Source organism: Alexandromys fortis, unplaced genomic scaffold, assembly GCF_014885135.2.
Source record: "Alexandromys fortis isolate MF-2015 unplaced genomic scaffold, M_Fortis_MF-2015_v1.1 scaffold_98, whole genome shotgun sequence".
Lineage (NCBI taxonomy): Eukaryota > Metazoa > Chordata > Mammalia > Rodentia > Cricetidae > Alexandromys > Alexandromys fortis.
Window position 1 is genome coordinate 333,842 of NW_026068002.1, and position 25,422 is coordinate 359,263.

At 44.0% G+C, this 25,422-nt stretch overlaps 1 protein-coding gene and 1 long non-coding RNA gene across 2 annotated transcripts in view; one reads left to right on the forward strand and one right to left on the reverse strand.

Annotated features, from left to right (window-relative positions):
• Positions 1-25,422, reverse strand: part of Col4a3 (collagen type IV alpha 3 chain) — a 132,364-nt gene that overhangs the window by 69,748 nt on the left and 37,194 nt on the right. The window contains exons 2-4 of the mRNA XM_050160995.1: positions 5,714-5,770; positions 3,980-4,069; positions 366-410 (exon numbers count right to left, since the gene is read on the reverse strand). Of these exons, the coding sequence (XP_050016952.1) occupies positions 366-410; positions 3,980-4,069; positions 5,714-5,770 (192 nt within the window). The remainder of the gene's footprint in view (positions 1-365; positions 411-3,979; positions 4,070-5,713; positions 5,771-25,422) is intronic.
• Positions 11,201-14,731, forward strand: LOC126512950 (uncharacterized). The gene is made up of 3 exons (XR_007595210.1): positions 11,201-11,386; positions 13,670-13,773; positions 14,245-14,731. It is a non-coding gene; the product is annotated as an uncharacterized lncRNA (long non-coding RNA).

The following is a 25,422-nucleotide window of genomic DNA, read 5'->3' on the forward strand; positions in this document are numbered from 1 at the left end:
TGTTGCTCATGCTGTCCTTAACTCCCACTCCTCCTGCCCTGTCGCTAGAGTGGTGGGATGCGAGGCCTGCACCACCGAGGCTGGATACTTACGTTTGCTTCATAATTACTTCTACCTCAAACAGGACCAGCATCTTCATCACTCTTGAAAATTCTCTTGAGCCCTTGCCCCACCAGTTCATACCTGTTCCTAAGTTGGTGACCATTATTTGATCTCAGCTAGTGGTTTAATTTTCCTGTTCTCAAACTCCATCTGGGGAGCCAGACATGATGGACGGCCTCCTCTCTGACATTTGAATAATGTTTCCTACTAGACGATTGTTAGTGTTCAACCAACAATCAGAACAGATGGGTGGAACTACTAACCCTGATGCCTTTGGGGCCAGTGAGCCCTGGAAGTCCTGGAGAGCCCTAGATCCAAGTGGAAAAAGGAAAAGTCAGTACAGCAAAAACCTTTTGGTGGTATGCCACCCACACACACACTGGACGCTCCAGGCTGGTCTCCACAGGTGCTATGCCACCCCCCCACACACACACACACTGGACGCCCCAGGCTGGTCTCCACGGGTGCTATGCCACCCACACCCACACACTGGACGCCCCAGGCTGGTCTCCACGCTGAGCAGTTTTCCTCCTGTGAATATTTCCCTGTTGATAAATCTTGATCACTTGATTCAATCAAGGACCAATCAGAATGGACGAACAAAACTGCATTTATGCCCTTGCTACTCAGAGAAGTGTCATCAGGGACCAATGACTTGGCATCAACCTGGGAACAGTCCCGCCCCTTTTCCTCCTCCCAGGCATATTGATTCAGAACCCACATTTCATCAGGATTTTGTTGGGGTTCTCCTGCACTGGAAAGTGCTGCGAGCCTGTAAAAGACTCACATTAGCCCAGCAGCTTCTGAGGTCTGATAAGGAAGAATGCCGTGGTTAAAACGGCCAAGGAGGGCTGCAGCTGGTGATTCCACGCAGGAGAAACAACACTTCATAGCGAAAGGTGCCTGACACGTAGGAGAAAATAAATAACAAAGCGAGGACTGCCTGTATCACACATGACTTTCTTTCCAGCGCATCCCAGTTTGAGGCCCCCTTTCATAGGGAATAACCTTAAATGGAGAATATTTTAGCTACGCTACTTGCTGTGAAAGCACCATTGTGCAAAAGCTGTTTTCGTCATTCCAGAGAGTTTCAATTTTTTTTTTCTTTTTGAGAAAAGGCTGTTACAGAGTCTTTTGAGATTGGACTGTCTAGGCCAAAGTCAACCCTTCCCTTCTGAGGTGGAATTTCTGGGTGCAAGGCCATGTTCAAGGCTGTCTCTTTCCCTGGGTAGGAGCTGTTTTGTTATGCGGAGGTCAGAAAAGTAGACAGATTTGCAGGTTCTACTTCCCTGTAGTAAATCCTCTTGTGCAGAAAATAACACTGAGAAAGGAAGCCTAAAAATCTGAAAGGTTTTAATGGCAAGATTTTAATGTTTTCTGGTTGTTTGCCTTCAGTCAAGTTCTCCCTTGGGGCTGTATGTACCTCTAAGCTATGTTTGGACATAAGATCTCATGACATGACAGGCATTTCCTGGGTTAGTTTTGTGGAGTATCTGCCCAACGTGCAATCTACAAGAGGCAGCATGGCGCTAACAACTCTAATTGCAAGTGGTATTCCTCAAGGGGTGCTGAAGGCAAGCGAGCAGAGTAGGGTATAGGGAAAGAAAGAAGAAAGGAGTTCTCAGCTGGTCTACCTGTAGACTTCACACACCGAAAATACTTGGACCAGAGAAAAGAAGGGAAATGCAAGCCAAAGCCCTGAAAACAGTCAATGGAATAACCAGAGTTTTAAAAAATGTGTGTATGTGCATGCGTGTTTGCGTGTTATGCATGTATGTGGAAGCCAAACGTGTGTGTGTCTGTGTGTGTGTGCTATGCATGTATGTGGAAGCCAGATTTGGCATTTGGTATCTTTCTCTATTGTTCTGCATCTTACGTTTTCAAACAGAGACTCTAACTGAACTGAGAGTGTTAATTGGTTCAGTTAGGTTGGCTGGTTATTGAGCTCCACAGATCCCTTCTCTGTCCCCCTGCTCCCAGCTCTGGGGTTTAGATGCACATTGCTGTGTCTGGCTTTCACAGAGGTGCTGGGGATCTGAACTCAGGTCCCTGTGCTTATAAAGCCAGTACATTTTACCTTCTCAGCCATCTTGCCCATCCTAGCTAATTCAAGATTAGCATCAGAAGAACAAAAGGAGGAAGAATAACACTGGCTTGGACCACACAGACAGGAATGGTAGAATCCCTGGGCATCAGGCTTGGTTTTGTAAACTTAAGTATGGCTTTCGTCGCTTAGGTGTGGTCACAGATACTTGTCTCTGCCTTTAGTGCTTGGCCTATAGCTCCCAAGATCCTTCATCCTTCCTTAGAGGTTGGGATACAAGGATTGTCTTTAGCCTCCTAATATTTGACTCCTCATATAGAGCTCCCAGGTCCCTCTGAATCCCCCAACACATCGAGAGACATCTTTTGATGAGGGTATTTTTGGCAGGCTCCTGGCTTGGGGATGGTCACCAGAAAGGCTAATCCCCAATTAGAAGCTAGGAGTCTCTGGTTGCAGCCCCACTGTCTAGGCTGAGGAGAGGCTCCTGCCTCCTAGAGGAAGTGCCTGCAAAAGTCTCTAGTCTGAGGTGATTACGGAGAGCTCTGGGCAGGTGGGCATCCATGAACCACAAGAACGAGACAATTCACTTCCAGGGAACGAAAGTGCCTACACTGGGACCTTAAGTGAACCCTATGTGTCTATTCACATGTGTCCTTTATAATGAGGTGGTGAACAGAAAGGTCTCCTTGAGTTCTGTGTATACATCACAGTGCCAACATGAGGAATATACAAAATACGGGGAGGAATAATTGGGTCAGTGCTAGGATTGGGGTAAAAATATCACTTAAGTGTTCTATGCATTTTTCTAAGAGATAAGTCAGTACAGTTTGCAACTTTGAAAGATTCCACAAAGATCAATTACAATGATTTTTTTAATAGGTTATTAGTTTACAGCTTGCTGGAGACTAGTAGTCAGGAGAGTTTGTGTGCGTGAGAGCAACCGAATCTGTCTAGCTAATGTCACCAGTAGGAAGGTATGAGCAGCGGATCTCATGGTGCGGTTATTTAGCCAATGCTCTCGGGTGTTTATAGAAACGAGACCTTTGTGTGTCACACCCTTTAGGGTAAAGATGTGTGACAAGTGTGAGGGTGACAGTCTCTGTTATAGACCTTAGAAGCCTGATGCTTAACAGACCCCTCAAAGGTAGAGGTGGCTACGGAGACAGGAAGAGAATCAGGAAAAGGGACTTCCAGAACCAAAGGCAGACAGATGTCTCCAGACCCGCTAGGTTGGAATCAAAGAAGAGGTTCGTGTCAAGTAAAGACACAAAAGCACCCTCTCAGAGGCCATTTGGAGGTAACTGGCTAAGGGGAGGCGGGCAGGAGACCAACAGGTACCACATTAACTATTTCTTCAAGAACCCGACCTATGGAAAAGACAAGGAGAGGTTGACAACCTTTGGTTAGGGTACCTAAGGATCTAGATGAAGGTATATGCCAGTATAGAAGAATACTTGCATGTTTTAGCACTAAAAGAGAAGAGCCAGCACCAAAAGCATAGTTCAAAGGTCCCTTAGAGAAGAAGTACTCCTGGACTACGGTCATGGTAGGAGTCGCAGTGGTCAGGGCACAGGTGGAAGGACAGGTCTTCAGTTAAGGAGGAAAAACCTCATCTTCCCGTGTAAGACAAGCTTGGCCAGATTCATGGCTAGAAACTACACGGGCTAGAATGTACCTCTGAAAGCTCAGCTAAGATAGGAAACCAAGGATTTGTTTTTCATCCACCAGGTGGCTATAATGGGAAATTCTCTTCAGGGCCTCAGTGGCCTTTGTGGTGGGCATAAAAAGGGGGTTGGTAAACAGACTATCAACAAAGCTTTAAGGGTGACATACCTTGGGTCCCTGTGGTCCAGGCAATCCTTCAGGACCTGGAAATCCTTTCTGGCCAGGTAAACCAGGGGGCCCAGCACAGCCTTTCTCCCCCTGTTAAAACCAAAATGGGACAAGAAGCAAGCAGCAATGAGCCAGCAACACACTGCGCCACACCCCTGCCTTCTCTTCGTCATGGCGTTCTTCTCTTGCATCAAAGAGTCAATAATCACACTCAGCACCCAGGAAAACCATCATCTAGAGACACACGTCCGTAGGCTTCAAAGTGATGCCCATGTCCTTGTAGAGAATGACTTTTACCAGATGGTAAACCTACTACTCAGGATAGAGGTTAGAAGGGAAGGAACCAAGAATGGAAAGAACAGTATGTTTAGAAAATTAAGGTTAGGCCGGGCAGTGGTGGCGCACGCCTTTAATCCCAGCACTCGGGAGGCAGAGGCAAGAGGATCTCTGTGAGTTCGAGGCCAGCCTGGTCTACAAGAGCTAGTTCCAGGACAGGAACCAAAAACCTACGGAGAAACCCTGTCTCGAAAATCCAAAAAAAAAAAAAAAAAGAAAAGAAAAGAAAATTAAGGTTAGTGGAGTGTGTTTATTAAGGCATGGAGATGGTGAAGGTGAGGTGGAAAGCCTTGTTTTAAGGTCTTAGTAATGACAGAATGAAAACAGAATACCATAGAAGTACAGACTGGAGACCTTTTGTTGTTGCACAGGAATGCATTTCCCAATCAGCTATTTTCATAGGAGCTGCAGGAAAGGTGTCAAGGGCAGCATCATGAACTCGTAGGTGAAGCTAAATGATGCTATGGGCCCTAGTAGAATTGAGTTTAAAAAAAAAAAAAGCCTTCCCATGGATGTGAATACCAAGAAATAGTCTTAATAGTTAAGGCCACTAGTTAATTTGTTTTGTTACAACTGGTAAATGCAACAAATAAATAAATAGATAAATAACTACATAAAGCCACAGAAAAGATTGAATGTCTAGTCATTTCCACTGGTCTGTAGGCAAGCACACCTGCTAAACAGAGACAGAAGTGGATTTGCTACACTTCTCACAGCTCAGTTACTTTCCCATGTTTGAGGACTGCATTGTGTGTATAGCTGTTAGTTACCCTTCATTATTGTTGAATAATTAATTAATGTTTCCGAGGAAGGAATCTGTAAACAAACAACAAATACTTTAGCTCTGCCTGTCTTAATTTTTTTAAACTGCGAGTTAATGGGGCGAACTGATGAGATTTCACAGCATTCTTTTTCTTTGAATTCTGCAATGAAGCTTTGAATTTTTTTTTCCTTGACTGGAGTGCTGCTGCTGGATTTTACCACAAGGGGGCGATCTTGTCCCAGCGCTGCGGCACAGCATCTGTGGGTTTCATTCAATGTTTACATAGAAGCGAGAGAATCAAGTTGTTTTAGTTTCTTCTCTCATGTTTAGCAACATCATAAATATAGTGTATGCTAGGGAGGAGTCTTAAAATGTTCTCTTTCTGCCAACTTGCTACTTATTCAGCCGAGAGAGTTACAGTCTAACTGCCAGTATTTACACAAGGAAGCAGGAGTAGCCAAAGCTTCCTAGAAGACTTTCAACATTGTTTAAGGTTAATGTTTATATACAATTACTTTAAACATGGATTTAGGGGACTTTGATAACGTAGTGAAGATCTCCACTACAGAAGAGTAAAGTGTGACAGACTCAAAGCATCTCTGGTGTGAAGAGGCAGCGGGAAGTTCTGCTCTTACCTTCTCCCCTTTGGTCCCCACGCAGAAGCACCGGCCCTTGCCTTTGCAGATGCAGCCCTGGAAAGAGCAATAGAGGACGGTTGATGGATAGCCAACCCATTTTATGTTCTTTGAATCTTGGACACTTAAACTCCCATGCATGGGACACTGGCATTTCATCAATAAATGTGAAGAGGAAAACCATCCTAGAAAGAGTGGTCAAATGACATGGAAGTGTCACCGTTTTTTGGACTTGGGAAGTTAGGCAACTTGTTTGTGGAAAAGGAAAAGCTGTTTATCTCTCTCCCTTTTTGCATGATAAGAAAAAGTTGGACTGTCTGAAACTGCCATTGTTGTGGTGGAAAGTGATGTAACACTGGAGTATTCTTAGCTTCAGTAGAACGTGCGTGCGTGCATATGTGCAAGCGCTTGTGTGTGTGTGGGTGCGTGTCTGTGTCTGTGTGTTTGGGTTCAATGCATATTTGTACCTGACTTTCCTGTGTGCAACAAATCTTATATATCATGACTGAACACATAACATATTCCACAGGTGATTCCAAGCTTCGCTTTCCCTGAAACAACGCTCAAGACTAAAATAGATGCTCACTGTGTGCCTTTTAGACCTTCGCTCACTATGCTGACATCCGAATGATCTTCCTTATGAAAAGAATGAAAGCTACATCACTGAGCTGGGGAAATGCTGTTCTATCTCGTCCCTTTGATACCTCCACAAACTCAGCCCTTAGAAACTATGTACAAATCAGCTCTAAAAAATATTGACTACCTACAGAGAAACAAGAAGAAAAATAGCTATACATGGCAGATTTAGTATGCACTTTGACATAAATAATATACTCTGTGGTCATACATGAACCTTTTCCTTCAACGTTTCCTTTAGTTAATACTAACTGCAAAATTAGTTTTCTTTTATAGAAAAATATGATCGATAATTGATAATATCAACTGATAATTGATAATATACAAAGCTAGGAGGCTGGCAGGTAAATTACAAAGAAAACAGGGAATTCTATTTGTGTAACTGAAAAGAAAAGTCTTAACACATAATTAACTGAATATATTTCCTGAGGGGATGATGGGGGCTTTTGTGCCATTCACAGAGGTGAGTGTGGAGGGGGGGTGACTTCCACTCTTCCCACCCTCATCCATTCATAAACATTGTGATTTATATGAATGGGAAGTAACTGATTGAGGCGTTGGTAGCCTCCCTGAGGTTTGGTTATTTGATATTCTCAGAAGACCAGGTCTTTGCTCTTTTCCTCACAGGTGTTTGGCATGATACAAGCATGTCTTGATGATCTCAGATTTGTCTTTCTGGATTTTTAACTGTCTACATTCATGTCAGTCATGTGTTTAGCTGCACTCTTCCTAGCAATGGCTTCCCTGAACATCCACGACATCTCATCTCTGCCCCATGACTAACTGAATCAGAACCTTTAGGGCCAGCTCTCAGGAATCTGTTTCATGAAGGCCTCTTGTTGGTAGTGATTTCTTTCTCACAGTTGAGGACTCCATCACTGAGTGCACTTGACGTAAGTATATGTATAGTTCCCTAGACAGTGTCTTCAAGTAGAGCATACAAGGAATTCCCTAGCCACTGTTCCCAATAGACAGCAAGAATCTCTGCCTCTCATCAGCCACAGACACCTGGATCCTGAGCATCTGATCCACAGAAGGGAGAGGTATCTTACTCATTATCTAAACCAGAGAATATTAAATGGGGCCACAAGGCAGAAAGTCTATCTATCTATCTATCTATCTATCTATCTATCTATCTATCTATCTATCTATCTACCTATCCATTTTAGAGGTCATATTGGGCTTCCACACCTGGGAACCTTTCAGCCAGAGCTTGAACGAGTACCTCCTTACTCCTTTAGTCTAGACCACATCTCCTCTCCTATCCCTTCTCGTGGATTTTGTAGTTACATGTTGGATGTACGTTTTTTTCTGTTGCCTGTATGTCCACCCCAGGAGAGAAGGACCCACCCAGCGATGCTCATGCCGATGTCCTATTTGTGCTGTACACCCTGAACAAACTCTGCACTGATTGGATGGAAGCTTATGGCTCACCCTGAACAAACTCTGCACTGATTGGATGGAAGCTTATGGTTCACCCTGAACAAACTCTGCACTGATTGGATGGAAGCTTATGGCTCACCCTGGACTTGGAATTTTAAAGCCCAGGAGTTATGTGATGGTTGTTTGGCAATTATGATTGAGGTGAACAAGAGTGAAACCAGAGCCTTTAGTTACCTTCACACGTTAAAACCAATGCAAACCGAATTGCTTGTTAGTGTTTGGACTGAAGAAAATTTTAGAAAATCATAAATTCCTCATGAGGGCTGAAAAGCAGTACAAGAAACGACCATATACTATCTCACTTAAGTTCAGCAGCTGTTGGTGTAATCTGCTCCTCCATTCCATTTCCCTTTGTCTCTGGTGTTCTCTCCTACTTTCTTTCTTTACACACACACACACACACACACACACACACACACACACACACACTCCCCTGTCACCAAACAACCCAAAAGCAAATGGCATGCATGCTGACATGTTACTCCATATGAGCACGTATTCGTACCTAACCACAGCACATTAATGAAGAAGCCCAAATGGATATCATCTTAGCACACTTGTTTATTAGAGGATCGTAGTTTATTTAACGTCCTTGATGATGGCAGAAACTTGAAAGCTGTTTCACATCTAGCAAATCTTTGATTGTATAGTAGAAACTTCATCACTTAAAAAACATTTCTAGGTTTATGTGTGTATGTATAATGTATGCTACATACATCGGTGTAGCCCCAGAGGACAGAAAATTACATATCGTTCCCCAAAGTTGGAGATTATGAGGCCCCAACACACGTGCTAAGAGAGCGGAACTTGGGTGACCGCTAACAGAAAACCGTCAGATGACTTGCTGGCTAGAAGAAGGTACAGAGAGTCTGATCTTTCTGGGCGCCAACTCAAAGGACAGGCGTTTTGAGTGGGCCACTGTATCCTATCTTCACAATCTGCCCTATTCTTATATCTTGCGGCTGCCTAGTAAACGTGGATCCACAGCTAGGTCCACAGCTGTCTCTTTCTGCCTGGGTTAGCAGAACTATTCCAGAATCAGTCAAACAGTCAGGGTGTGGCCTGCCTACATGTCTGCACAACCATGCTGTCTGGAACTTCAGAATGTGTTACGTGACAACTTGCCTAGGGGTAGATCCTCCACCTGACTGGACGACCTCCACGTTACAGTAAGAACAGCTCTCTGGCAACTGTTCTGAGGCCCGTGTGATGGCCATAGAGGGACTGGCAGGGGACCTCATGAAATAAGGTCCCCAGGGAGTGATCTTTCATGCAAGGTATAAATTCCTTTCATTTTGCCCTCTTCCCTTAAACACAATCTAAACTTTGCAAATATATTTCAATCAGTTGATCGTTAGATTCCTCAACAAAATGATGCAGGAGCCATGGCTAAATCCTTTGCATTCATTTTGACGGATCTTTTTTTAAAATGCCACAACCACCTTAATGGATCCAACCCACTGATTACTATTCAGAAGTTAACTCCCTTAAGAAGCCATAGGGCCAGCAGCTACTGTTCAACCAACTCCACTGACTGGCTATTTCTCATGCAATAGTTTTATGATTTTTCCTTTTGCAGCAGCAAAGTGTCCTTATGCCAAACCTCAAGGAAGTAAGAAGCAGGACGTTCTTAGTAATCAACCCTGCCCTCTCTCCCCTGGAATCAGAATGCTGGCCGAGGCTAGTGCTTTGGCACATTTGAATATTAAATAACTCACCTGGAGGGTGGACATCATTCTTTTAATGAGTGCATTCATGTTTTATAGCCTCAGAATGCACGATAAACATTCACTGCAGAGAATCTAAAAGATTTGGAGCCCTGGATCCCATACCCAGTACACACGGGCTACTGTATGTATGTCCTGTGGGTCATCAGTGCAGGTTTCAAGTAGAGTTTGGGGTCAGTTGCCAAAGGCTTCCCAGTCATTGGTTCCACTTGAAGAGGAAGGCCTTAAGGTTTGCCTTGTGGCATGTGGCAATTAATGAAAGAAGGGGCCTTGAGTTAGCGAGAGAGCAAGGGTTTGGAGGGAGGGAGTCAAAGGAGAGATGACACAACTATGTTACAATCTCAAACAAAAAAGATTCATCTTGTGATGGTTTGCAGAGGAATAGGGATCAGTGCCAAGCTGCTTACAAATGGCTGTGCACTCAGTAAGGTCTCAGGCACTGGGGGACGTTCCCTCTCTGTTCCACACATGACTATTTGCCAAAGGCCAGCCATGTGACTGTCTGACTTTATCTTCAGTCCGTGTAAACTAGCCATGTTCCCCTGAAACATTTCCTCCTGAGTTCATCCAATGCCAGAAAACTGGCCTGGACTTTCAGAATAAGGATGAGACTGAAAATTCTTTGTTAGTTCCACAATGGGGTCATAGTGTCTGTTACCAGTATCCGGAGAGGATACCAAGTGTATTAGTTCACTAGTTCAATGTTATTTGTACACGAACACAGATGCTGTAACATTTTATTTATTTAATATTTTATTTATTTAATAAAATGTTCCTTAGAAATCTCAGTGCTATCTGATGTTCATGGTGATGGGTGCAAATTTGTACAGGTGATATACAAGCAGCAATTACTCAGCTGCTGTCTGGGCAGCCGGGATAGGCTTTGTCTCAGCTTCCACAGCATCCAAGCATCACCCGCACTCTGTTAAACTTAGCCATTGTTTGGTGCTGCAGAGTTGGTTCAGTGGTCAGAGTGGATGCCGCTCTTCCAGAGCACTTGAGTTTGGCTCCCGGCATCCATATTGGATGGCTCACAACCACTTGTAACTCTCGCTCCAGGAGATTCAACACCCTCTCAGACTTCTGCAGGCACCCCCCCACACACACACACACGTGACATTTACCCACACAATCACACACATAAAGAAAAATAATAAATTAACAAGCCATCTAATGAGGTACCTTGATTCTTACTGTTTGTGAAAGGTGCAAGAAATTTATACATACATTTTTACTTCCCATTAATAGAAAACATTTTTTTCAGATTCTCTCCTCCTCCTCTCTGAACACGGCACATCCCATTTCTGCTGGCTCATGATGTGGAGGTGGCCTCCTGCTCCCTCTGTCTCTCCCCACATCCAGCTACCCCGGGGTCAGTGGGAGGGGAAGTTGGCATCTTCGGAGTTGGTTCACACTCTAATGAACAGGGCTGCTGACTTTGCATTAACATGATTGACCCTGCCAGTCTCTGTGCCCAGCCAATGGCCCGAGGCAATGGTTTTCGTATGTGAAAAGAAGAGCTGAGCCAGTCCAAGCCAAGCGGTGCCAGACAGCCCCCCCCCCAACCGTTCTCTGCAGAGTGGCCTCCACCCAGTGACCTGCAGCTTTGGCAGCTTGCCCTTCAGTAAAGGAGGGTCTGGCAAGGGGTGGCCTGCCCCACCCACCGGTGCTCCCACTCTTCCCATCTTTCAGCTCCTGCCCAGGGAGATGGCACTAGTCTAGACAACAAACCCAGCCACCCGCTTTGGATTTTCTGAGTGACAGACAAGCCTGCAGAGGAGTGACAATCTGAGTTCCCCGGCATGTTTGGAGATAAACACCTCGGTAAAAACACGTCCTTCCTGCCTTGTGTATTCCAAAGAGTGAGGTGCGTGCCAGTTACTAGCAACTCCTGTCCCCTAAACTATTTTAAAATCTTTTAGTTTTAAGCGTTTCTAATTAGTATACATCTTCTGTGGAGTTTTCAAACAAGCACTGTTTTTGTGTGACCTGGTGTCCCTTCCTCCATGTCACCTCCCATCCCTCGTACTCTCCTATTTACCCAATCCATAACCTCCCTTCTGCCTTCGTGTCCCACATATCTTATAGGTGTCCCTACTACCTCAACATCTCTTGCTCTCTTCCACTGAGCTCCTTTCTAGTCTTACAGTCTATATCCACACTTCCTTACTCATCCTCGTTCATATATACTTATGAACGTTATAAACTCAGGTTCGTGTATAAGGGAGAACATTAGCTTTTTTTCTTTCCGAGCTTGTTATTTTGGTTACTATAAAGCTTGCTAGGTTCATCTATTTTCCTGTACGTTTCCTCACCTTCAGTTTCCCTCAGGTATATTTGTGTGCGTATGAATATATATGAATATGTGAATTCCCTTGTGTATATGCACCACATTTTCAGCATCCACCCATCCTCTTCCTTTCCAAACAATTCAGCAGTTGACATGGGTTTGCAAGTGCATGTATGTCAGGACATGGAGTCTTTGGGGCGTTTACCCAGAAGTGGTACAGCTGGATCTTATGGTAGCTCTAGTTTCAATTTTTGAGAAGCTTCTCTACTGATTTCCGAAACGGCGGAACTAGCTTAGATTCTTGCTCACGGTGAGTAAAGGGTCCACGTTCCCCCCACTTGTGCTGGCGGGTGTCACTGGATTTCTTGATCTTAGCCATTCTTCATGGGGCATGTGGTGTCTGTATTATGAAGAGTCTGTGTATTGTTCCTTTTTCACAAACCCCACTGACCTGCACAGGTTAGGCTGGGAGGTGCCGAATGGGCCCGAGGTGCCGAATGGGCCCGAGGTGCCGAATGGGCCCGAGGTGCCTCTTCTCACTTCCCTGCTCCTCCTGTAAAATACTGTTGACTTTGTCATCTATTGTTCTAGAATTTTCTCTTCATAGGTGAAAGCAAGCTAATTTTACATTGTCATATGTACCAATGGGTCCACTACAACAATATGATATGTTAATGACAGTGTTTTTAGAACCAGTAACTCTTAACACGAAAACTTCCCTAAAATCAAATAAAAATGAAAAAAAAAAACTCAAATAATCTTAACAAAAAAACTTCAAGCAATAGAAAATCCAAACTCCATGCTGGGAAGTGGATGCCTGAATATTCTGGTTCCTTAGGTCTTTCAGAAATCCCTTTCATGCTGTTTAATCTCTCCTACTTCCCCACTCCCCAGACATGGGGGTTTCTTTGTGTGACAGCTCTGACTTTCCTGGAACTCACTTTGTAGACCAGGCTGGCATCTAACTCACAGAGATCAACCTGTATCTGCATCCAGAGTGCTGGGACTAAAGGCATGTGCCTCCAGTGCCCGGCTGCTCCTTACTCTTTTAAAGTATATGTTTCTTATGTACAAAAGCTGCCTGCTTCCTTGCACTGGTCAGTTGCTGGGGAAATAGTGGCATTCTGCTTGTTGACTTGAGGGTCCTGAGATACTCTGGGGACTGTAGGCGTGTCCAGCACACAGTCTGCAAATGCCATGTAACCCAGCGCAGAATGCAAGACTTTCATGCAGCTTTATTTGATAACTTGACTGTGCAATTCTCCATTGTGAATTTTACGTCAATGCATCATGTCACAATATCAAAACACTGGTCACACCATTCGTCTTACGCAGTGGTTGACCCTGTGTGTAGTAATACCGACTGGCCAGGAAAGATGAGCTCAGTGGAACCATAGGAACAATTCTAGAATGGGGGCAACGAACTGCTTTCTGGTTGAATTGTATGCCCAGTCCAGGTAAAAGAATTCATGTCCGGAACTGTAAACCTAGCCCAAAGCCTGTGACTGGGGAGGTAACAGGTCCTGGTAGGGCAAGTACTGCTACTGTTTTGTCAAACGGACATGAAGCCCGACAAACTGCCTTATGGCTGGCCACCTTTATGTCTTAGAATAGTTTTGCTGTCAGCTTTGGTCAAAGTGATGAGTCATGACTGCAGAGGCTTGCACTTGGTCAAATATAATGTTAATATAAAGTTAAATGTCTCAGCACAGGTGGGGCAGCTCTGTCACTCCTTCCAAGGCTCAGGGAACATTATGGAGAGGGGCAGGAGGACATGGTAATCAGATGAAGTAGGTTGGAGAGCAGTATGGAATGCAGGCTTCTGGGCATGTCATGACTCCCACACTCTTGAACTCACAGAGACGGTGGTTACCTGCACAGGATCTTCTCGGGGGCTGTCAGCACCCTGTCATGGCAGGGAGAGACACTCATCGTTCTCAACCCCTCTGAGGACTCAAACACAGGTAAGTGTTGATGGAGAGAGAGAAAGGAGAGAGACAGAGACAGGGGGAGGGATGGAGGGAGATAGACACACACACTCAGAGAGAGAATAGCTTCTGTGGAGTTGAAGTTGGTTCCTTTTTGAAGAGGAACTCGGGACGGGGTGGTCAGGGAAGGAGAGGGCTTTTAATCTCAACCTTTCATGTTACGGGTATTTTATTACTATGTCGCTACTCTGTGCATGTTTTACTTTGCTAACAATTAATGATAAAGGTAAAAAGTCCATCTAGGATAGCTGTTTTGAAAATCAAAAGTAACAGTCAAAAGAACAACAAGACATTCATTTCAAATAAAGAAAGTGCCTTTTCTTTTACATTCAAAGGCCTGTAATTTATTAGTTGTTTTCTCAAACTACTGAACATGCTAAGTTCATCTTAGGTGGTATTTTTTTTTTCATTTGGAAAACTACTAACTTAGCTTTGATTTCCTTACAGAAAAAGCATGCAGTTAGAGTAAACAGAGGAAAATTTTAAACACAAAGCGATGAAGGCATTTGGTGAAGAAGTTGTAAAGCTGGAAAATTTTTACAGACCCACCAAAACCACCGCTGATAGGAGATGGTGACTGAGTTACAGGATGCCAAGATGGCCTCAGCTTCTCCCACCTCATTCTCGTTCCAGACCTGGTCCAGATTGCCTTAGGAGCCTAGAGCTTTTTATTTGACCTTGGCAAATGACTACACCTCAGTTTGAAGAGATTTTGGAGAGCCACACTACACATTGACTTTTCTGCCTGAAGGTTGGCCTGTGTAAAGAGCCACGGTGCCTGCATTTGTTTTTTTGGCTGAATTGGGCTCCACCCAAGCTGCTCACTACCCTATCAAACTTCTTCTCCCCCAAGGGACATAGGTGATGCTACCTACGTTAGAGATGGTGTGGGGTTGGGCATAAGCCAAGGAATCATGACTATGACGCTTCATAAAGGATAAGAAAATCTTGAGTTAGCTTTTTTTAAAAATTGTTTTTGTGTGTATGCATGCATATTCCGTGTGTGCGTGCACGTGTGTTCTGTTTCAATGTCCTTAAAATAAAGTTTTATATATTTCAGGCTGGCTTCGAACTTGTTTATCTGCCAACTGGTCCACCTCCCAAGGGCTTGAATCGCGTGCGTGCACGATCACCCTCAGTTTATGTGATGCAGGAAATGGACCCCCGGAATTGGTGCATGTTAGGCAAGCTAGATCCCTACACCCTGAACTTTGCCTATTATAATGTGAGATATCAATTTATTCAAGATGATTCATTCTAAGTAGCATGCTGGTATGGCAGTCTTGGTTCAAGTCACATTGTGATTCAGAAAATTCTCTCCATGGTATTTTATTCATTCTCATAATACTCCAGCTATCTAGAGCCAGGATATCCTTACTCTCCCAGAACCCCATCCCCGACAAGCAGGCCGAGGCTGGAGTCTGGATTGAAAAAGTGCTCAGCAGATTCACCTGTAAGGGTTCCCCAGACCACACTGACAAAATCCTCAACATATCTACTATTAAAAACAAACTTATTTCCACTTCAAATATCATTACTATTAATTCCTGTGGTACTTATGAAAAATGCAGACTAGTTGGGGTTAGTGTGTAACTCCAAATAAACTCCACAAATTAGATTATGCCAACTTCCCCCATTAAACGTATTTGCTTATCATGAAATCAGTCCATCAGTGCTAAGTCTACACTCATAAACTTAGGACGTTATTTTGTGTTCTGGTGCCCACGTTCACCCCCTCCCCCCAGCTTGAGGTGCTGGTCCCCAGGAAGTGTTGTGTGCTATTCTCTCACCCACAAAAGCTGCCTGCTTGTTCACATTCCTGTGCTTTTCCACATGGTGTGTGGCTGCCATGGCCACTTCTCCATGTCCAGTCCTTTGCTTAGGTAAGTTTGCATAGTTGGGAGCTGTCCAAAGGTTACCCCTTTCTTCTCTAAGTACTCAGAGCAGTTGCCAGTCCCCTCACCTGGGGGGCACATACTGCGCTCAGAACGTCCATCTGTTTCCTGCGTTGTTTCCCTGGTTTTCAGCACCACATGGTTCAGGTTCTCTGTGTTCTGACCAGTTCACAGCACCGAGGAAAGATGCGGCTGTTCTTCAGGGAGGAATCCATCCCCTTAGCTCCCACAACTTCACGAGGGTAAGCAGAACTTTCTGTCCTGCCCAGTCTCTCAGCTATTTAGTCCCAAAGAAACACACAGGGGCCTACATTAATAATAATCTGGTTGGCCTATTAGCTTAGGCTTTTAATTAACTAGTCTTTACAACTTAGTTAACCCATAATTCTTGTCTATGTTTAGTTATGTAGCCTGGTACCTTTTCTCAGTGTAGCATTTTCATCTTGCTTCCTCTGTGTCTGGGTGGTGACTGCAGGCTGAGCCTTTCCTCTTCCCAGAACTCTCCTAGTCTGGTCGCCCTGCCTATACTTCCTGCCTGGTTACTGGGCAATGTGTGTTTTATTGAACCAATATGAGTGACAAATCTTTACAGGGTACAAGAGCCTTATCCCATAGCACATGAGTAAATTCTGAATAAATCCTGGAAGGAAAACTCCAGGAGATAGCATGGACCGTGGGGGTGATCTTGCAAGTTGGCCAAGAAATGTGTGTTGTGACAGAAATACAAGGGTTTGGGAATTGTGGGGAATGCAGAGAGAGAGAGAGAGAGAGAGAGAGAGAGAGAGAGAGAGAGAGAGAGAGAGAGAGAGAGAGAGGAGGAAGCTTGGTAGTGAGACTTGAAGGATGGCACATGCTTTGAAATTAAGGAACAGGTTGGCAGGGGAACTCTCTGTGCTTAAGGGTGCTTTGAGGGACTTTTACCTTGAATGAAACATCTTCTGAGATCAATGACATGATGATCCATGCTCTTACTCTCAAAACCACCCCCACACACCATTTCCTACGTTCTAACTCCATATTTCTCAGCAAACCTAGAAATGATATCATCCACTCATGCATTCAGCATTTATTGAATGCCTACTATGTGCTAAAGAATATTTTAAATATGGGCACATAGTAGGAGGAAGGAGGCAGAGAACAACAGACAAATAAAGATGTAAAGTAGTATCACCATGTACCAAACTCAAGTCCAAATGGATCAAAGACCTCAGCATAAAGCCAGCCACACTGAACCTTATAGAGAAAGTAGGAAATACACTTGAATGCATTGGCACAGGAGACCTAAGTATAACCCCAGCAGCACAGACACTGAGAGAAACAATTTATAAGTGGGACCTCCTGAAACTGAAAAGGACATGGTCAACAAGACAAAACAACAGCCTACAGAATGGGAAAAGATCTTCACTAACTCTACATCAGACAGAGGTCTGATCTCCAAAATATACAAAGAACTCAGGAAACTGGACACCAAAATAACACATAATCCAATAAAAAAATGGAGTACAGGCCTAAACAGAGATTTTCAACAGAGGAATCTAAAATGGCTTGAAAGACACTTAAGGAAATGTTCAACATCCTTAGTCATCAGAGAAATGCAAATCAAAACAACCCTGAGATTCCATTTTACATCTGTAAGAATGGCCAAGATCAAAAACACTGAAGACAACTTATGCTGGAGAGGCTGTGGGGAAAAGGGAACACTCCTACATTGCTGGTGGGAATGCAAGCTGGTACAACACCTTTGGATGTCAGTGTGCCGATTTCTCAGAAAATTAGGAAACAACCTTCCTCAAGATCCAGCAATAACACTTCTGGGTATATATCCAAAGGATGCTAAATTGTATCACAAGGACATGTGCTCAACTATGTTCATAGCAGCTTTTTTTTTTTTTTTTTTGTCATAGCCAGGGCCTGAAAACAACCTAAATGTCCCTCAACTGAAGAATGGATAAGGAAAATGTAATACATTTATGCAATGGAGTACTACACAGCAAAAAACTTAATGACATCTTGAATTTTGCAGGAAAATGGATGGAGCTAGAAAACATTATTTTGAGTGAGGTAACCCAGACCCAGAAAGACAATTATTACATGTGCTCCCTCATAGGTGGTTTTTTTAAACACAAAGCAAAGAAAATCAGCCTACACACCACAATCCCAGAGAACTTAGACAACAATGAGGACCCTAAGAGAGACTTACATAGATCTAATCTACATGGGAAGTAGAAAGTATAAAAATACAAGATCTCCTGAGTAAATTGGGAACATGGGGACCTTGGGGGAGGACAGAAGTGGGGAGGGGAGCAGAGAAAAATGTAGAACTCAATAAAAATCAATAAAAAAAAGATGTAGAGTAGTACATTCCTCCCAATCACTGAGAAAAATGGAAGCAGGAGAGAAGGCAATGAAGTGTGAGGTGGACTAGAAATGATTCCATAAGGTGGCCAGGGACTTTGACCGTACAGAGCTGAAAGACTGAAGGGAGGCAGACTCATTCGGCCACATGGAAACTGGAGGGTTTAAGCAGGTGTATTTTGCCAGAGGAGCTCAGAACAGGCATGGAGAGTGTGTGTTCATGGACGCTCTGATGCCTCACTGAGTGTGGAATCAAATTAAACAAGGAAAAAAGAGACAGGGACACCAAGAACACAGGGACAACATCAAAGGGTTAACACGGAGCGAGGACAGGATTGTCCCCGCAAAGGGACAGAGATGGAGATAAAGAGTGGGTGCTCGGAGAGGGACATTGGGATTGGTAAGGTCAGGGAGTGGTGACCAAGGTCACCAACTGACTGCTACCGCTGACCCCTGTATGCTGGGGGAGGGCCGAACCACTTCAAAAAAGCTCACAGCATAGGATCCTGGAATGACATCACCCGCAACTCCGGTTTGCAGAAAGAGCCTGTCTCCTCAAAACACCTGGCAACTGTTCTGAGAACATGAAATTGAGGTTATAATTTATGGTGACTGACAGGACATTAGTGACAATACTTTCAGCTAATCTTCTTGTGCACAGAAAGTGATCAAGCTGATGTCACCAAGACCCCACGTGAGTCACAGCTGTGATACGAAGCTGCCCAAGTCTAGGGAGATTGAGCAAGAGGCAGTCTCCCCTCACTCTGATCCACTAACGAAAGTATAGGCATGGAAAATGAAATGTTGGCCAACTTTGGTCTCCTGAAAAAGTCTAGAAAACCCCAAGGAGGGGATAACACAGTGTTAAAAGCACTGGAGGCTCTTCCAGAGGACCCAGGTTCAATTCCAAATTCACAACTGTCTGAAACTCCAATTCCAGGGGAATCAGAGCTCATAACTATCTGTAACTTGAGTGAGGACACCCTCACACAGGCAAACGGACAAAAAATAAAATAAAAAAAGAAAATCCCAGGGAGACGCCACTAATGAAATGCCAGCCTAGATAAGTACAAAAATTATGGGGAAACACTTGGACTTTACCAGACAGAAATGCTACCGTCAAGGCCACAGCTGCAGACGGACAAATTTCTGGAGCCACTTACTGGCTATGAGAAAATGATTGTCGCAGGGGCCTAAATGCATAAGGGAAATGCACAAGGCTGTATCTCATCTGATGACTGATACCAAGTGGGTAAAATCTCCCAAGCAGCAGAGGAAGTCAGGGAAGAAATGGCCGGAGTCCTTAAGATTGGCACAGTGAAAGGAAAGGCAATGGCAGGTGCAGGGTGTTATCAATAGCAAGGCATGAGTGGAGAACCATGTCAGAGCCAGTAGGCAGCCAATAGGGAAGGCAGATAAAAACCCAACGGTAGGTCAGAGGATACATGCTACATTATGGTGTCTCTCTGGAACATGTAAGGGAAAGGGAATGAGTGGTGTGTGTGTGTGTGTGTGTGTGTGTATGTGTGTGTGTGTGTATATATGTGTGTGTGTATATATGTGTGTGTGTCTGTCTGTGTATGTGTGTGTGTGTGTATATATGTGTGTGTGTGTATATGTGTGTGTGTCTGTGTGTGTGTCTGTGTGTATATATGTGTGTGTGTATATATATGTGTGTGTGTGTATGTGTGTGTGTGCGTGCGTGCCTGTGTGGCTGTGCATGCATGTGTGTACATGTGTGTGTGTAAGCTAGCAGTGACATTGAGTACCTTTCTCTATGGACCACCATCTTTGTTTTTGAGACACAGTCTCTCAGGGAACCAGGAGCTCACTGACTCAGCAAGGCTAGCTGGCCAGTGAGCCCCAGCGATCCTTCTGTCTGGGCCTCCCCAGTGCTGGGATCAAGGAGTGTGCTGTCGTGCCACACCCAGCTTTTTACTGACTCCTGCGGTTTAACTCAGGTCCCAATGTTCATGCAGCAATCACTTTACAGACTGAGACTTAGAAAAGGGCATTACAAAAAAAAAAAAAAGGATCAATTTTGAGTTTGAAAATAAAATGCACAAACAAAACACACAATCTAGAACTCAAAGCAGCTGAACTTCCTGTCCCTGGACTTTTGCACACCCAGCAGGGGCTACCTCTGGGAGCTTTCTGGGATGACTGTATTTTCATATATTTGCTTTGTTCTTTCATAATATCGAAAATATTGTGTTGTCATTGCTAAATTGGAGTTTGGCTGTTCAAGTTGGCTCAGAAAGCTAAACATCCAGACAGCATGCTGCACTGTTGGTTTTGGAAGGTGCACTACAGAAAGAACAACACAGGCCCATGAAATCCTTTTCTGTGCGCAGACATGCCACCAGCGTCATATTGGACGAAAAACGCCATGTTTTCACTGGCCGTCTTTCCATGTGTGCAGTTACTGAGGAAACCTTAGAGTGGGTTAGCTCGTGACTAGGGCAGATTCTCAACATTGTCTATGGAAGCTCCATCTGTAAGAGCGTGCGACCCTCCTCACTCTGGGCTTCAGCAATCAGGGTTGCTACCTGTCTCGGGGCTGAGCACTGCGCTGACTTGCAGCTCTGGAATGTCCGAATGGTCTTGGCTGGGGCGTTGGAATGCATAGTTTAACGGGTGAATGTGACCCTCACAATGGTGCCGAGAGTTTCTCTGCCCTCGAGCGGGCACCGTTTCCTTTGTAGATGACTCTATGTGATGGTGTGGGCAAAACCCATAATGGTAGGCTTAACTTTTGAGGCCGCTAGAATTCATCTCTGAAGAAATGGTCAGGTTTATCACAGGCTACGAACTCTCTGGGAATGGGAGTTTGCTGAGTTTCATTATGGACTTTAAAAATTTCTCGAATTGTTTAGATTGTTTTGAGTGCCAATTACTCTACTATCACTAAGTGTCTGATGTTGTGTGAGGAAGGACGGAGGATATTAACAATGAAATCAAAGGATATTGACAAGTCTCTGGAAGTATAAGATAAACACACCTGTTAGGGTTAATTTCTCATTTACTTTCCTGTCCTCAAGCAACTAAACAAAAACCATTCAATACAAGTGTCAGACAGTCAAGAATGAGCCAGGCTAAGAATGCTCTCAGGGACACTTTTCGTTCTTGTGGGGCTGGTAAATACTGCCTTCGGCGGCCCTCAGGGAAGTATGTGATAAGAAGAGAGTTCTTAGGCCAGACACCCAGGCCCAGAAGTCCAGGAGTTTAGAAGTAGCCTCTTCAGAATATGGGGTCCAACACCAATGGGAAGGAGGCTGACATCACCAGATGACTGTATTTCAAAGGGTTAGGCAGGGAGTCTCAAGTTCTAGGCTCCAAATCTCTGAAATGCTTTTTGCTTTCCAACGCCAGTGTCTACACCTCATAAGGAGGCCCAGCTAGAAACTCTGACTGTAAAGTGGGTTTGAGGGTTGTGACTTACAGATAATAATAATAATAATAATAATAAAGACATAAAGGTCAGGGAAATGGACCAGAGGGAAAAGACATCCCACATCAAGCCTGAAAATCTGGCTTCAGTTCCCATGACCCACTGGAGGAAGGAGAAAACTCTTTCCTGCATGTTGAATTTGGACCTCCTCATGTTGCACACACAGACACATACACAAATAAATTAGTCATTTTTTAAAAAGCATATTTAGTTTTTAAAACTAAATTACTAAAAAATTTAGTAATTTTTTAAAAAACATATTTTTAGCCATATTTTTGGCAATTTGTGTTTAGAAGAGGAAGTAGGGAAGATAAGATGCTAAAGCCATGAAAACAAAACATCCTTCAAAATGTCTGAGTCAAAGAACACAAATTAGAAAAGATAATAGGGACTACTCCCACATTGACGAGAACCTCTTTCCTAGAACTGGAATTTTAATGGGATGGCTGATATTCTTGCCGCCACACTCTCTTTGAGTTTTCAGAAGCTCAAAGGGCTACAGCAGAGGCTTTCGATCTTCAAATGCAAGAATAGGGTGGAGCCTGATCATAACTCTGTCAGCTCAAGATGCCCGTGTCAGTAGGGACTCACACGGATGTGGTAGGGGCTCACATAGATGTAGTAGGGACTCATACAGATGTGGTAGGGGCTCACACAGATGTGGTAGGGGCTCACACAGATGTGGTATTTTCCCACACTAAGATGCCTACAGTGGTTTCCATTCCTAGTTTGGGATTTAGTGCCAAAGTCCCTGTGAGATAACAGCCTTCTCATACGAAATCTGAGATTTGTCTGACTCAGTTTACTTAAGCCATTTTCAGAGCTGAGCCCTAAAAGCCTACAGCAGTGCTCCTCAAGCACTGTTTAATATACTTTAATACAGTTCTCCATGTCGTGGTGATCCTCAATCATAAAATCATTGCTTTGCTACTTCGCTACTGTTATGAATCATAATGTAAATGTTTATTTTTTAATGGTTTTAGGCAATCCTTGTGTAAGAGTCATCCATTCCCCCCAAAGTGGTCATGACCCACATGTTGAGACCCATTGACAAAAACCCTACTTAGTTTCTTTCTGGTACCAGTTTTACTCCTGGTTGCTCCTAACTTGCAGTCAGAATTAGTGATTAGAGTGGAGCTCCCCATGTATTTTCCTATGCCTTTTCACCAAAAATGCAGAAACAAGGCTTTATGTCTCCAACACACGGGTTTGGGTGGGGTTTGCTAACTGCCATCTTCTGGGGACATTTCATCTGCCTATCTGGTTTTGCATGGCCCCTGTGGTGGGAGTGATCCATGTCTTTAAATTATGATATGCCAATCAAAACAAAACGAAACAAAAAAAAAAAAAGAAGAAGAAGACTTTTGTTAAGCTTCCCATCAGGTTGACTGCTGAAGGCCACAAGGGCCGAGATAGCCACTATTCAATTTTCCAGACAAAATTTGCCACCCCATGACACAGAAGCAGGAAAATTGGAACTGGTTTGAGAAAAAAGAAGCCTGAGTCATTTTTCGCAGTGCATGACACTAAGCTAGTTTGTGCCCTGGGCACACATTTGCATACACACGACCCCTTTGATTTAGTTTGAGCTTGTTTCTAGTTGACAGTTTATTTTAGCTGTTTAAGAAACCCTAGGAAACCTGTCACTGTACCTCAAGAACAATGCTGTGTTGCTGGTTTGCAGTGGAGGAGGAGGGTCAGGATGAAGGGTAGTAATTATGTTTGCAAGTTCTTATTTTTAAAGACTTATTTATTTAGTATGTATGCATTATTCTGCTTGCAGGCCAGAAGTGGGCACCAGGTACCATCACAGATGGTTGTGAGCCACCATGTGGTTGCTGGGAATTGAACTCAGGACCTCCGGAAGAGCAGGCAGTGTTCTTAACTGCTGAGCCATCTCTCCAGTGTCTGTTTACAAGTTCTTAAATGCCCAGCAAAAAATTTCGTTCAAAATAAATCTGTCCATGAAAGGTCAAGGCCTCTGCGACTGAAGCAAGAGCTGTGTTTCAGGCAACTCAAGAAGGAGCATCTTTTTAAACAGGTTTATCATCTCCATTAGGACCACATGGCAGGGTGACTGCCTTGATTACTGTTCTGCGGCTGTGGAGAGACACCATGGCCAAGGAAACTTAAAAAAGGAAGCATTTAACCGGCTTGCTTACAGCTTCAGAGAGTCTGTGACCATCATGGCGGGAGCATGGCAGCAGACAGGCATGGTGCTGGAGAAGTAGCCGAGAACTACTGATGCAAAGGCAGGAGAGAGAGACAGACAGACAGACAGAGAGAGACAGAGACAGAGAGAGACAGAGAGAGACAGACACAGAGAGACAGAGACAGAGAGAGACAGAGACAGAGAGAGACAGAGAGAGACAGACACAGAGAGACAGAGACAGAGAGAGACAGAGAGAGACAGACACACAGAGAGACAGACACACAGAGAGACAGAGAGACAGACACACAGAGAGACAGAGAGAGACAGACACAGAGAGACAGAGACAGAGAGAGACAGAGACAGAGAGAGACAGAGAGAGACAGACACACAGAGAGACAGACACACAGAGAGACAGAGAGACAGACACACAGAGAGACAGAGAGAGACAGACACAGAGAGAGAGACAGACACAGAGAGAGAGAGACAGACAGAGAGAGAGAGACGCAGAGAGACAGAGAACAGAGACAGAGGGGGGGGGAGAGACACTGGGCCACTCTCATTCAAACCATGACAGCGACCTTAACTTTGAAGTTTACCAAGTTCTTTCTTTAAATCACACCCATAATATAATTAATTAAAGAAGACCAATATGTTTAACCCAAACACAGGCATGGAATTCACACACACACACACCACTTTGGCGAAAACTCCAAGTGAGCTCCAGACTGGCAAACAATGAGTCTGTCAGACCAAAGGTTGGGGGAGAGGAGAAGAGACCACAACTCTCAAGTGCTTCGGGAAAGGCTTTAATCTGGTTCCTAACAAAGGTCGGTGCACAAATCCCTCCATGCCAGAGCAATTCCCACCCCTAGAGTATTTCCTAGAGAAACTCTGGCACTTGTGTGCTCCACTGAGCACACATATGTGTTCACTGCAGCATAGCTTGTAAGAGTAAAGTTGGAAAACTCCACCTATTACTTCAATGATAGAAAAGAAAAATTAGTTTTATTGCGTTCATCAGATGAGTGAGAGATTATACAACAGTGAAGATAGGTAGATGGCAGCTTTACCTGAATCATGAAAACACACAGACTGTGAAGATAGTATAATTCTGTTGATGTCGAATGTGAAAACAGGCCACAGTAATAGGTATTAATAGATAATATACACATCCATATATCAGTATAACTAAAATTGCATATTAATATGAATGCTTATTTTGGAATAAGTAAATGGAATTTAACTGTAAAGGTGATAAGACACTAATTAGCATTGAGTTTCAAATTGCCTCTGAAGGTAGGGAGCTTATGGGAGGGCAGGCAGTTTGGTAGTCCATGCTGGAGTTCTTAAGCACACTAGTAGGATCTATGCTTTGCAATCTTGTGTGTTCAGTATGTGCTATGTTTGTTGCATGCTCTGCTCTTGGACAGCATTATGGAACTTGTAGCAAAGACTTAGACTAGTGATTTAGAGACACCCCATTTCTGCAACAGTAGTTAGTATCAGCCAGGTTCCAGACTCATACAGTATACTTAGAATTCTTGCTAAGTATCTGGAGTATTGGAGTGATTCATTTGATCCTTAGGATGCCTTTTCTAGGAAAGACACAGTTTCATATAGCTCAGGCTAGCCTTGAACTCATTACATAGCTAAGGATGATCTTGAATTTCTGATCTTCTTGTCTCCACCTCTGGGGAATAAGGATTAAAAGTATGGGCTCCCATGCCTGGTTTAAATAGTGTTAGGATTGAACCCATGACTTCATGCATGAT